Source organism: Coloeus monedula, assembly GCF_965178545.1.
Source record: "Coloeus monedula genome assembly, chromosome: 3".
NCBI lineage: Eukaryota > Metazoa > Chordata > Aves > Passeriformes > Corvidae > Coloeus > Coloeus monedula.
Genome location: NC_138783.1, coordinates 103,634,832 through 103,648,286, shown reverse-complemented (window position 1 = coordinate 103,648,286; position 13,455 = coordinate 103,634,832). Strand labels below are relative to the sequence as shown.

The 13,455-nt window shown below is 44.0% G+C and overlaps 1 protein-coding gene across 1 annotated transcript in view; it reads right to left on the bottom strand.

Moving 5' to 3' along the window:
• Positions 1 to 6,843: 6,843 nt before the first annotated feature.
• NHS (NHS actin remodeling regulator) overlaps positions 6,844 to 13,455 on the bottom strand; it is a gene marked incomplete at both ends in the record, with an annotated part of 245,308 nt that continues 238,696 nt past the window's right edge. The window contains 4 exons of the mRNA XM_082277619.1: positions 6,844 to 7,468; positions 8,165 to 8,291; positions 8,774 to 11,731; positions 12,975 to 13,106. Coding sequence (XP_082133745.1) covers positions 6,844 to 7,468; positions 8,165 to 8,291; positions 8,774 to 11,731; positions 12,975 to 13,106 — 3,842 coding nt within the window. The remainder of the gene's footprint in view (positions 7,469 to 8,164; positions 8,292 to 8,773; positions 11,732 to 12,974; positions 13,107 to 13,455) is intronic.

The window sequence follows — 13,455 nt, the reverse complement described above, 5'->3', positions numbered from 1 at the left end:
GCGGGCCTACAGTGTAGTGAAAAACCCGGAGCAGTGGCAGAGAAGTGGTGGGGCTGGGCAGTGGCAGCCTGGCTCCTGAACACAAGTGGGAGAGGGTCCCTTGGGGGGGCTTGGGGTCCTGGGTTTTCCCTTGAGGCACCTGAACAGATGGTGAGGGTTCTTTCTAGTGAGGTAGGGTGTTATTAAGGTCCTACTGCAATGGCTGCTCTTACAAGCAGAGCTCTACTCATGGCAGGAGAAGAAAGCAGAAGATGGAACCCAACAGTGGTGGCCAACTCTCCCCACAGCGACTGCAGCCTGTCTCCCCTTCAATGTCAAGAGCAAGAGAGAGCTGCAGGCTGCGCTCAGCCCCTTCCCCCCAATCCAGAATCTCGTGGTAACTGTCCTTCCCAAGAGAGAAAACCCTCAGGTAGGGGAGGAGGAACCAGATGTGCTCCTCCCCCTTCTCCGTGGCTACATCCTTTGTCTCTCTTAAGTACTGGTCATTATTGTTTCTTAGCAACAAATGAGAGAAAATTCCCTAAGAGAAAAAAAACAAAAGGAAAAAGTCCTAACCCCCAACAACATCAAATACCAGATTTATAACCACAGTTATAAATCACAGTTTATAACCACAGTTCAAGAAATAAAACAATACTGAGGCATTGTTATTTCAAAATTACGTTGTCATCTCACAGTGGTGGTGGTGGTAACAGCAGGAGTGGAGGAAGAAAATGGGAACCTTGGCAAGAGTTACGTATGTTAAATGTGGCCACTCAGGAGTTAAAAGATCTCTTCAGAGAAGCTGGGAGTCGAGGGATGCTAGTGACTTGTGAGCTGTGGAGTGCATGCCTTCATCACCACCCCCTTCAAGACCCCCTCTACTTCATCTGAAGCTAACAACATGGTAAATAGATTATGTAAGTCCTTTCAAGGAACCAGAAAGAAAACAACATGTGCCGGTTGGAGTGGAAGTAGTTTCAGGTCTTGTTGAGGCTGAAGCAGTAGCATGGCTTATTGGAGAAAGCATAGTAAAAGTGCTGAAGCTATGGCTCAGTAACTTGTCCAAACCGAAGTCTATCCAATATAACAACAATAGTCATTTTCCTGCCAGGGTGGTCTAAGAATGGGATAATTTGTGGGCACAAATTTGTTGCAACCTAATGGAAGACAATAGTCCTTGAAAAGATCAAGGAAACTGTAACCAGGTATATAACAAGTTTCACTTAGGCTGTACTATGATTGATTGGTGGTACCCACCATGAGAGAGTAATGAATATTAAAAGAATAAGAGTCTTTTGAAACAGACTACAGTGGGATCCACAACGGTGGATTCCTTCTTCCTTTCATCCTCGCCAGAAAAGTTCAGAAATCGCTGTTCAGAAAGTTCCAGAAAAGTTCAGAAATCGCTGTTGCCATGTGCTGTTCAGAAATATTTAAATCATTGCTGCCACAGGCTGTTATAATAAGATTTAAATAATTGCTGCATAAATAAAACTTTTTAATTGTTTGTTTTGCATTGTTTCACCATAATTTAGCTCAAAGGTATCCCAAATGTACCTCTGAGTAGGCAGTCCAATACTGCCCTCTAGGGTCCAACATTTTGTGGCTATCCCAGACCAGGTAACCCAGAATTGCTCTCTTGGGACCTGTCTTGGGGTGACTTCATGATGTTGTATCCCATATCAGTGTTCTACGCCCAGAAATTAATTTTGTGCCTTTCTATACCTTTAAACTGAGCCTGAGAGGGGGGAGAGAAAAGTGTACTTTTTCAAAGCAGTGTTTCAAGGACACACAGAGACTCCTCTCTGCGTTCAGCAGTGGCAGGAGCGGGAGGAAGCAGCTTGCTTTAAAGCCAGCTTTTGGCTACTTTTTCTCAGGAGAGAGACAGAGAGTTGAACTTTTGTTTTCCTGGGACTTCAGTTTTTTCCCTTTTTCTCTGCTGGACTGTTTTCAGCATCAGAAGACATCAGGACTTTTTCCACCGAGGTGGAGGCCCTGGAGGTGGGCCCACCACCCCGTCCCAACTCCGAGGAGGGGAGAGAGAGAGACTATGGAAGGACTCTGAAATTCTCCCAGGTTTCTCTCAGCAGAGCGAAAGGTTTTATTATTATTTAGCATTATTGTCCTTTTCCTTTGTGTTTCTTAAATAAATAGTTTTATCTCTTTCACTATCCTTCGAGGAAAATTTTTTTTTTCCCCAAACCTGGTGGGGGAGGGGTGGTTGTAACCTGCCTTCTGTCAGAGGATATATCTCCAAATTTGTCCAAACCGGCACAGGACCTGACACCTTGCTTTCGTAAAAAAACACTGTGTATATTTTATGTAGTCTAATGTTTAGTGTTTCCTTCCACTGAGCATGAAAAAATACAGATATACAGCAGGCAGATTAAAACCAGCTTGTGTCTGCCCCTACCAGCTAACCTTTTCCTACAGATCTTGCTTACCTGTGGTTTTGGGATGGGAAAGGCACACAAGACAACAGGAAGTTATCTACATAGTCATTAACTACATGACCATTTGGTTAAATGTTATGCAAACTGAATCACATTGGAGACTACTCAGAAGGCTACCACATCATTTGGGCAATCCTCATACAATTGCAAATTATTGCTGCAGATAGCCCAGCAGCAGTCCCCAAAATTCCTCTTTTTTCACACTCTCTATAACACCACATCTGCACGTATCAGCCTTTTTTTCCACATACATTTTTTAAGCACCAAGTACTGTGTTCCAAGGCTACTTAAAAGATGACAGTTGAAACCAAAGTTTCATGATGTGCATTTTTATCTCCATTTTCAAAGAGACCTGCGAGGGACTGTTGTTTAAACACTTAGCTTCCATGTCCTGACATCTCAACCTCCTGATAACTGAACCATTTTAAAATGAAGTAGTGTTTGCTCTTCAGAGTTTGTGTTTATAATCTGTGGCCTCCCTTTTGCCTAAGGCTTGCTTTATCTGATAAGATCCAGTCCCTGGATTCTCTTTGTCTTGAGTCTGAAATGTTGCAATTTGTTTTCTTTTCCAGCTGAACATAAAATAGTAGTCTCTCCATTTTACATCCCAGCTTTCTTTCTCTTAGGCTTTTCTTAACTGTAAAAGTTGTGGGGTGAATGCAGCAGTTACTAGATTCTGGCAAAGTTGTACTGGTGGGCACTTAAAGTGAGTGACAGTTTGGATAGACATTTTCCCTTAATTTATGAAAAAAAATAAGTTGAAGAGAAAGCATGATTAAATAAGTTTGAAATGTGTAATGTGCTGAGAGTGACCTTGGGAAATAGCATACTTGTAGTCGGTAGATTAGCTTTCACATCTCATTACAAGAAAGTAAGGAGAACGTGTGATTTAATTGCAGTCACGTTTATTTGCAGTTTCTATACACACTTTCTAGGTAATCAAACTTTTCCAACACATTTTTTGAGAGGGGTTCACAATGAAACTGTCACCGTTTTTACTAAAAATAAATACAAGACTTAAAGTGTTGCACAGCTCTAAAATATACAAAGGCTTGGATTTAATGTAAACTTTGAAAACATTTTACAAAAGAAACCATATTTGCAACAATTTAAAAAGTTCATATTTACAAATATTACAAAAATACAAAATGGATGCAAGTCCATAAACCATTGTCTTTTCTGCCAGCATGAACTGGTGCTAGTACCAAAATAGTTACACTGTAACCTTCTTAATTTTTTTTTTTAATTCTTTAAGTCATAACCTACAGTATTTCTCTATCTGCCACCATTGCAGCAAATGCACTCAATCACTGACCTTTGGCAAAAGCAAACATACGCTTTATTTGCTACAACTATCCCATGCCCTCTATGCTGCCACAACAGAAAGAAAAAAAAAAAAGAAAAAAAAAAGAAACAAGAAAAGGGGAAAATGTTATTTTTCAGAACACAGCTGTATAACTTAAGAAATCATTTTCTTAACATCAGTGCAAGCAACAGAACAGTAGGTTGAAATGACGGTCCAGCAGTTACCTGGTGCACGTACTGTACCCTGTCTCAACAGGTGAGTGATGTTCCCTTCCCTCTGTGGCTTGTCCTCTGGTGCCTTAATGGCACACCTGCAATGCTACAGGGATCCCCGCCATTTGTCTTCCTCTGACTCCCACGTTTGTTATGAACTCTCTTCTTCATAGAGAATCTCTCTATTTGGGTTTCAATCTGCTAAATGTAAACTAGAAAATTAAGCAAAAGAAGACTATACTGTGATGGGATTGTTCTGTGTTTGTTTTGCATTTAAAGTATTCCCTCACCATTCTGGTAAAAAAAAAAAAAATAGTGTATATATATTTATTTAGGGTCTCTATGGAATTATTGATTGGTAATAAAAAGTGGTTCAATCAAAGTCAATTCAGCTGTATTCTCCTTACTGTTTTTAATGACTGTTTAACTCAGGACTACTAGGATCTTGTAAAAGTGCTCCTGGTATAATTTTTGTGGAAAATGACTGAAGATGACAAACTAAGGATTTTTTTGCCCAGTATTGAAACTTCCTTTCCTCATACTCCTCAGGAGGTGGTTTGTTCTATGCTAAACATTTCCTCTTAAAACATTCTCATTCATTCACTTCACTTGTATTCAGACTTACTTTCCTAACTAAGCTACTGATGTGATTAGCCTTTTGTTTCTGAAACGTTTCTCCCTTTACCTTTTTAAAAACTATTTTAGACAATTTTGCAGCCCTTCAACTGATGGACCGGACCAATGCCCATCCCAACACACATATCACATGCACAGTGACTCTGCCTCATCAACTGAATGCAACCAGGCTACACAGGAGAACAGTAGGAAACCCTGAATAATATATGTCTTGTGGTAAGCACTAAACAAAATCAGATGTGAACCTCATGGGGAATAACATTTCAGATCTGTTAAATTGTTCTGATTTGCTTTGACTCCTTAAAATTGTAACAGTTTTAGGTAGAACCTTCCTCTTTAAAACATGATCTGCCTTCTTTTAATAACTCTGAACTTTATGTGTTACATGATCAAAAGAAAAAAACCAGTAGAAACCGAATACACACATCCTGCCTCCCAGTCATTGACTTATGCTTAAAGCCAGCTTTTAGCTGATTTCTTTGTACCAAAGAACGCTCTTTCTGCCATTCTTCTTGACCTGTCCTATTGCACACCCCATTCCTCCTTCACTATTTTCTCTGCACTAACCTTTCCTCTATTCCAAACCATATCCTACAGCAACCAACACCAACTGCATCAGTTTTGGATAAAGAGGGCCTTGTCCTCTAAGTAGCACAGATGGGGCTACATCTCAATGGAAGTTGTGCCCAAAGGAGAATCAGGCCTGTTGGTTTTATTCTGTTGAAAAATTAAAAGTATATAGCAACTCACGGGCTCTTGCGATTTTAAGATGAGAATATTCAAGTAACTTCAAGTAATTCAGCTTTAATCTCCCTGCCTTCATTTGTATCAAAGCAGCTACTTTGATTTGTCTCCTTTCCCACCCCACCCCAGTCCCCCACCCTGTTCTGTGTTTCTGGTAAACCCAGACAAGATCCCTACTGTACGTGGCTGGCACAATGAACTGGAGCTTTCCCCTTCCCAGCTCAGCAATGAATATAAATAATGCATACACATACCTATTTCCCAGCTACGTTTTCACAGTGTCATTTTTGTAAATATTTAGGTAGCATGAATCTCATCAGCACAAAGAGAAAGCTTCACTGAAAACTCATTGCGGATATTTACTGATAAATCGAAAGCTCTTCTTGCATGCTTATAATTTATTTGTTTCCTTTACGAACCAGAAACTAATCGTGTTTAAAGATTATAGTTACCAGGTTATGACTGTGTTATGTATCCCAATAGCCTAATAGGAATATGAAAGTTAAATATTGTTTCCTCTCGCATCTATCCTCTCTGAAGCTATCCCTGCAAGAATAAAGGCCCAGGGGAGGCTGTGGGATGGGACCCTTTGGGGCTTTGCATCAGACCCAGCTTTGTTCTGTCAAAAACACACTCATCTTCCCCACCGATCCTCACGGTAACCCTCCCAGCTGTGCTTTCCAGTTAGCTTCTTTGGAGCTGCCGTAGAAAGACAAATGGTTTCTTTAATCCCCTCACAGTCAGCCTTTCCATTTCCTAAACTAAGGCGGAAAATTCCCGCTTTCCACTGCTCAATGTCATCCTTCAGGCCTGTCACACTGAAAGTGATTATTGGTGGCCATGTTTTATGTCTGATATGAAAATGGTATTCACAGAATACAGTTATTACAATTGAATTCATTTGTCTTCTATAAACAAAGTTGTTATGCAGTAAATCGTTTGCCACGTCCACTTTTTGATAATTCTATTTACAAATTTTTATCAAAAATATGATATTTACATATGTTTTGTTAATTTCTTCTAAATTTTGTTTCAGCTCATTTTAGTGTAGAAAAATACCAATTCTCAAGAGCATTTTCTTTTTTTTTTTTTCTCCCTAGGGAAGCACTACAGTGAGGGATTTGTTTTTAGATGGGCAGCTTCTGGGAAAAAAAACCCACCCAAAGTCAGCTTTAACTCTATGGAAAGTGTATAGCCTTGAAATCTACAGTGACAATGGAAATGAGAGTGGGATAAACCAAATGAAGCCAAAAGAAAACAGAACAGACATAGCATATCTTCATCCTTTTAGAAAATGTAATGTAATAAATAGCTACAGCTGTAGTCCTTTTGTTTCCCCAGCATCTTCTGAATGCAAACACATCTAAGCATTGATATTGCCCTGCGATTGTTCTCTTTTTCTTCTTTTTTTTTTTTTTTTTTTTTGATTGCTACAGCGTTGGCCTCTTTTGTTGACATCCTTACAGAGCTCGAGTGGTGTTGATAATCTCGCCCTGGCACCCCACCCAGCCTATGTAGAGCTCTGAGAAGACCGATCGTCGTGGGGGCTGCCATCCGAGTTCTCGGTCTCCCCCTCGGAGATGGCCTGCATGGGGGTGTTGTACAGCCTGCAGCGCACGCTGTACCGGCTGCTGCTGGCTGCCGGCGGCGCCCGTGACCGCCCCACCCGCGAGGATGCCGACATGGGGAAGTTCTTGGAGGAGAATCCTTCCGTGTTGACCCTTGGGGAGCAGGGGGAGAGCGGGGATAATGCATCAGGGCTCGTTGTGGGAGGAGACTCTTCCATGCTTTGAAGGGCATCCACCATCAGCTCTCCAGCAGACTTGGGCAAAATAGGACTTTTCAGAATTTCTGTGGCAGACATCCTGTAGCTGGAATCAGATCGGCTGCCCTTTTTAAGGAGCAGTAGCTTAAACTCCTCATTGGATGTGTTGGACTTTTTGGCATTCCTGTATATGAGCCCGGGGGACCTCTGACTGCTAATGGGAGTGCCCACACTGCTGGCTGGTGGCATGTTGCTGGTGGGCAGTGTGCTGCTGGTGGGAGGCTGGCTGCTGGTCCCAGACGAAGCTCTCAATCTGTTTCTTACAGAAAGGTCTCCAGAATCCTTTCTCCCAAGAACTTTCCTTTTTGATCTGTAAAAACATAAAGGAAAACTCTTTCATATGTTATTTTTGTAGGATAATGCTTAGCGATGTTCTGGAAATTTACTGATGCTTTCATATTAGCCAGAGTTCTCTTAATCCCTCTGTCAAATATTGGAGGCTATCAGTGACTGATGGCACTGAGCTATGGAGTCCCTCTCAACATTACCCCGCTCTTCCAAAACAATATATGCTCTTTTTAAAGACAACAATGCATACAGAATCTTAGGTAACAATAATATTCAGAGTAATCTATTCAGTATCAGAAAACTTTAATTTCAGTTGTGATCCCAAATTTCAGGTGACTACAAAATACTCTAAAATTGAAGAGATGCCTCCTCATCTTTCTCGCTGCAACAACTTATTCACCAGAACAGCGCTGGTAGACTGGTAGGCAGAAGACAGGAACCACTGCAGGTAGTTTTTTTTGAAGACATGTATGTTTGTTAGAACAGCCTGATGTTTTTGTCTGTCAAGTATCCCACACATGAAGATACTCAGACTGCACTCCAGACCATAATAAAGCATGTTTTAAAAGCTGCAGTTTAGAAAACTAAACTGAGTTAACTAAAGAAGGTAGTTTGAGGACAAGACTTAAACATGGAATAACCATCCTGCAGCTACTGTTAGCGGACAACTGTGCAGGGATGCATGTTACCATTTCCCATTGCTGCAAGGTTAGGTCACCTGTGAATGACTGCAAACAGATCCTCAGTAGTGCGGGGTTTGTTTGGAGACACAAAGACATCCTCAGTGTCAGCCTGTGACTCCTCGCTCAGCGGAGACATGATGGACTCATCGCTTGGAGAAGACTCTTAAAAAGGAGAGAAGCCATGTTATGAGTCAGACTCCACTGTGCTTTGCAACAGCACCTCCAGTTGAAGCCATCAGCTCCACTCACAACCAAGTGGCCAATACCACCATACAGCCTTTACCCTCCAATCTAAAAGTGCCTGTTCCATGTTGGAGCCCATAAAAGGGGCACTGAACACAGATCTCCCATTTACAGCACAGCTGTGATAATAAGACTCTTCTGTACCCAGGGCCAGTGCTCCTCCCTTTTATCCTTTCAGTTGAAGTGCAGCAAAAGGGAGGAAATAAATATCAGAAATACAGTCTGAATACTTTGGAAAAGTGTAAATAGCTTTGGGCTGGCTGGCCAGCTAAGAGACATGGGGGGGCTCTATGCTTAAACACACAGAGGGAAGCTGATGTGCCACTCTGCTCTGTGACTCCACTACCATCCCATCCAAAGCCACCTGATTGGGTATGACACAGAAAGAGTTCCCAACTGACCTTTCAGCGAAGGCTCGTCTGCACCGCCCACTGTCTCATCTGCCCTGCTGTCATCAGAGGCACTTTTGGTTGGGATACCTGATGTGATATCATTTTCCTGCTTGCAACCCTCTTCGCTGAGTGAATCCACTGCTGCCATCTCTGCTTCATAGCTGATATTCCCAGGCACATGGTGGCTTACATCGGGTTGGTGCTTTAACTGATAGGTGATGGTCGGTCCCTCAGCCTGAGCTGGGCTTTCACCCACAGGCCCAGCTTCCACACTCCCCTCGCTGCCTGCAGAGAGCTCTTGCTGAGCCTGCACTTGCTGAAGATCGTGCACTGTTTCTGCTCCCTGGACAGGTTTCTTTGTTTCATCATCACCTGTGGGGACAGCTGAGCCCTTCTGAAAGCCATCCACGGGGACGGCACATGTCTGATTCAGAGAGCTTTCTGGTAAGTATTCAGCAGCCAGGTGTGTTTGGTCCTTCCCAGGTTTGATTTCAACCAGACCCATGCTTGCTGAAGTTACAGCTTCTCGCTCGCAGCTATTCTGCCCGCCAAAAGAGGAGCTTTTCTCTAAAGGTGGCTTTCCAGGGCCTGCTTCTGCTGGGGAAGTGTCAATGTACAGCATTATGGCCTCATCTGTAGAGTACTGGCGTGATACTGGTTTCTTAGCTAACAGTGGCCTCATTTTGCCTGGAGAGACATCAGTTGCCATCAAAGTGGTCTCCTGTATGCAGAGCAGGTCTGGGGTACTGCCTTTATGTTTCACTCCTTCAGGCTTGTTGACTGCCCGGAGGTGGACAGACTTGAGAACGGAGGGTGTGATGGCAAGGGCAGAGGGAGGGCTGGGCTGCAGGGCTTCCCCAGCTGCGCTCTGCTTGCTGTGGCTAAAGGTATGCAGCTGGTGCCTGTGAGCGAAGGGCTTGTTCAAGACATTGTGAAGAGCACTTAGGTCGAGGTGAGTAGGAGGTATAATTGGAAGTTCGAGGTCTTTGCTCACTGAGGCGGTGCCATCTTTTGAGAGTGGCTGCTGCAGCGATGACTTCCTCTCTGGTACTTTTGGCTTCCTCTTGCTCCCCCCTGGAGACAAGGGTCCTGAAAAGAAAGCTGTCGGAAAAGAAGAGGTGGGCGTCTCTGACTGGCTGGAGTACCCACTGGAGGGTGAGGCTAATCCCGCCAACTTCTCTGGGGAGGCCAGCTTAAACTCATTATCAACAGAGGGGAGGGATGGGGTTGTAGCTCGTGACCCAGACTGAGACGTCTGGGATTCAGAGCTCTCGGGTGACTTGATGCACTCTATGACTGTAGTACCCGTAGCAGTGCTTGAATTGGACAAGGACCTGTAAGGATCACTGGATTTCAAGTCGTTCAGAAGCCAGAGATCTGCATAGTGAGGTTGTTCAGCACCTTCATCTTTAAAGGAAGGGATATCAGCAGTGTCAAATGGAGTGTCCTTTAATCCGCCATCACCCTGGTTTGTCCAGGGAAGCTCCTGCTTGGCTGGCAGGTTGGGGCCTTCCACTCGGGAAGGTGTGTTTGAAAACTCAAGGGGCAGCTTCATCTCCCTGGCAGTGTGAGAGACATGCTGCCCACCACCGATCTTTGGTTCTTTCTTGTCAGGAAGGTCGGTGCTGCCCTCTGATTTCCTCAAAGACGAGCTGCGTTTTGGTGGGGCTGGCTTTGCCTTTGGTTTCTTCAGTGAGATGCTCTGCCGTCCCTGCCTCCTGTGGCTCATGCACTCCTGCCAGGCACAGTCAGCTAGGCTGGAAGTCATGCTCTCGGTCTGGCCACTCTCAGAGCCTGGGGCTGCATAGTTGCAAATATAGCTTTTATTACCCTTCAGACCACAGTCAAAGTGCATGGAGGTATAGTATCCTTCAGTATCCACAGAAAAGTGTGAGCTAGTGTCTGCCTTGTCAGAGGGGGTCTTTTCGAGGAAGCTGTCATAGGTGGCCATGCTGGTAAAGCTGGGGCATCCCAGGCTGTCTGCCTTTGGGCGCTCAGGGCTGAAATCCTGGCGACAGGAGGCGTCATGGTGATGGTGCAGGTAGTTCCACTCGCTGTCGCTCGTGTTGCTGTTGTTGGGGTCATCCAGTAAATCTGCCACAGTGGACGTGAAGGAGCTCGCCCTGTGGCCCCTGACCTTGTCTGCGTGGTCACCAAACTGCTCTGTGATGAAGACACTGGAGTCTTCATTGGCATTGGCAGCAGTATTGAGCGACAGCTCAGAGTCACAGTGTGAAGAGCCTGTCAGTGGAGGAGAGGCAGCAGGAGGAATGGTTTCAGATGTCTGGGAGGGACATGTGGAGCTACTTCCGCTCCAGTTGCCACTGGAGGACTGGTGGTCATCTTTCTGGTCCATGTGGCTGCTGAGCAGGACTCCTGCTGTGGAGATGGAGTGAATTGGGCTCCCGAAGGTGTCTGAGTTGGATGAAATTTCACAGCTGCCTGAATCGACCATCCTTGACAGCCGAGATCTCCCCCTCTCGCCAATGCTGTGTTCAGGGCTATGCAGGTGCTGAGGACAAGTTAAACCAATGGGCTGGCACTCCTGTGAACCCTGCTTGCTCAAGATCTCCTTCCCATTTTTTGGGATCCTCTCCTGACCAGCTAGGAAGTGCTCTGCTTCGTAGCCTGCACTCTTGGTGGTGGCATCTTGATGGCCCTCGCTGGCCCGGGCACCCTCGCGAGGAAGGCTTCGCGAGCGGATGCGGTTGCTCACAGCAGCAGCAAAGACCGCATCCCCATTGTCCGCCAGCACCAAGATGTTGCCAGCGGAGTGGGAGAGAGAGGCTACAACGCTCTGCCCCCGCTGGGCGCGGATCCGTCGCCGGGAGGGAGCAGCTATCAGGATTTCTTCTGTCTGGCACTCCGAGTCCCGGGTCCCCAACCTCCTGTTGTTGGAGCCAGAGAATTCCGGGTTTGTGTGCACAATCACATTGCGCTCTCTTGCCACTGGTGACTCGTCTGAATCTAGGACACACGGAAAGCTGGGTGAGTGGGAGAGAGCTCCACATTTCCTGGCACGAGACAACCCGCGGAGTAACCCAAGAAGCATTATCTGCTGTATTTTTTATTTTTTAATCTTGCTGAGCATTGGACCAAATTTAAGTTTGCTATAAAGAATTTATAAGGCAGACCTCCTGCCAGTGAGGTAGGGAAATTCTCCTAGTCCTGCAACATGACCTCTGCAATGCGTTCTCAATGTAGAGCTGAGCTTGCTGTGGTAAATATTAAGACAAACATTTTCAGTTTTTATGACTCTATTTCAGCTACTTAAAGACAGTTTTCAGGAGTGGCTGCTGGACAAAACACTCCATAAGCTTCTAAAAATAATTCTGTTTTGCCTACCTGTTTGTTCAGAATTTTCATTATCTGCTTCTTTACTATCAAGAATATTTGCAAGACAAAAGGACCTTTCTTTCATAGGTTCTCTGATTGTTTATTCCCTGTGATAAACACATTCCTTCTGCTTCCCATCAAGTTTCATGGCAATGGGCCGAAACACCAGAGCCATCTTCAGGTGCAGATGAACATTACGAAATAATAATTCTGTTAGTTTTATTTAGAGTTAATAAGAATTTCACACTGAATTTGCTCCCAACAGAGTTGCTCTTAATTTACCTTGACAAAAAGTGAGGTAATTTGGTAGATTTAAGGCAAATATTCTTGGTGATAAAGAATAATAAGAAGGAATTGAGGAGTGTGATAAATAAAAGGAAGGTTTAGCAAAGCTCCCATAGGGTGCCAGCAGCTGTATCTATGGTGGATATTCAACGACGCATCTAAGTTATCCAGCTGTTGTGACAACTGATCATCACTTTGCTGAGTAACATCTGTCAGTTCTTTACCTTAAGCTCCCCTGATGCAAGAAAAAACTTTCACTTAATCTAGTTACTTTTTATGCACATAACTATGGGTTCATAACAGAAATAAAATGAAAAAGAAAAAAAGAACTGATTAACATTTACACAATAAGAGCTGAACACGTACATCTATATTACTCAGTAAGGCCCCCGGTCCTTCAAGGCCATATGGAGTAATATAGCTTTACTTACTGTAATAAATCAAATGAACAAAACATGTCATTCCTAAACTCCACAAGCATTTACGCTTTAAAGGTTTCATTTCTTTGGAAGGCTAGCTACCAGCTCATATCCCTGTAATTTAAGTTGGTTAGAAAGCTATCTACGGAAGATTTGTATTTATACTACACCTATTTCTTGTTGCACTCTTCTGGGGATGCCAGAGATGGTTTTCCTCCTCCTCAACTTTCGTCTCCGCTGTAGTACAGATTGTGAATGAACAAGAGAGCAGCGTATACTAGCCTCTCTGTCAAAACCAACTCCTGCAACCCATAAATAGGTCTCATTAGCCTTTAGAAATAGTAAACAAATTTTCATGGCTGGAACACAGTGGAGGTATGTGAGCTTGGATTAAGCCTGTGAATAAACATAAGGGAGCCCTTATGTAGCTCTTATGTAAATTATATCACAGTATATCACAGTTTTACATCTAATTCCAGCTCCCCCTCAGCAGCCTGGTCTGCCAAAAATAACAGAAGGCATGAAAAGAAAAAGAACGGAAAAAGGAAAGAAAATCAGAAAGGCAAATAGAGAGCTCTTGGTAGCAGGGCATCTTTCTTATAGCTATTTATCCATCTGTCATAGGGACAATGACAGTAACTTGTCTGCAAA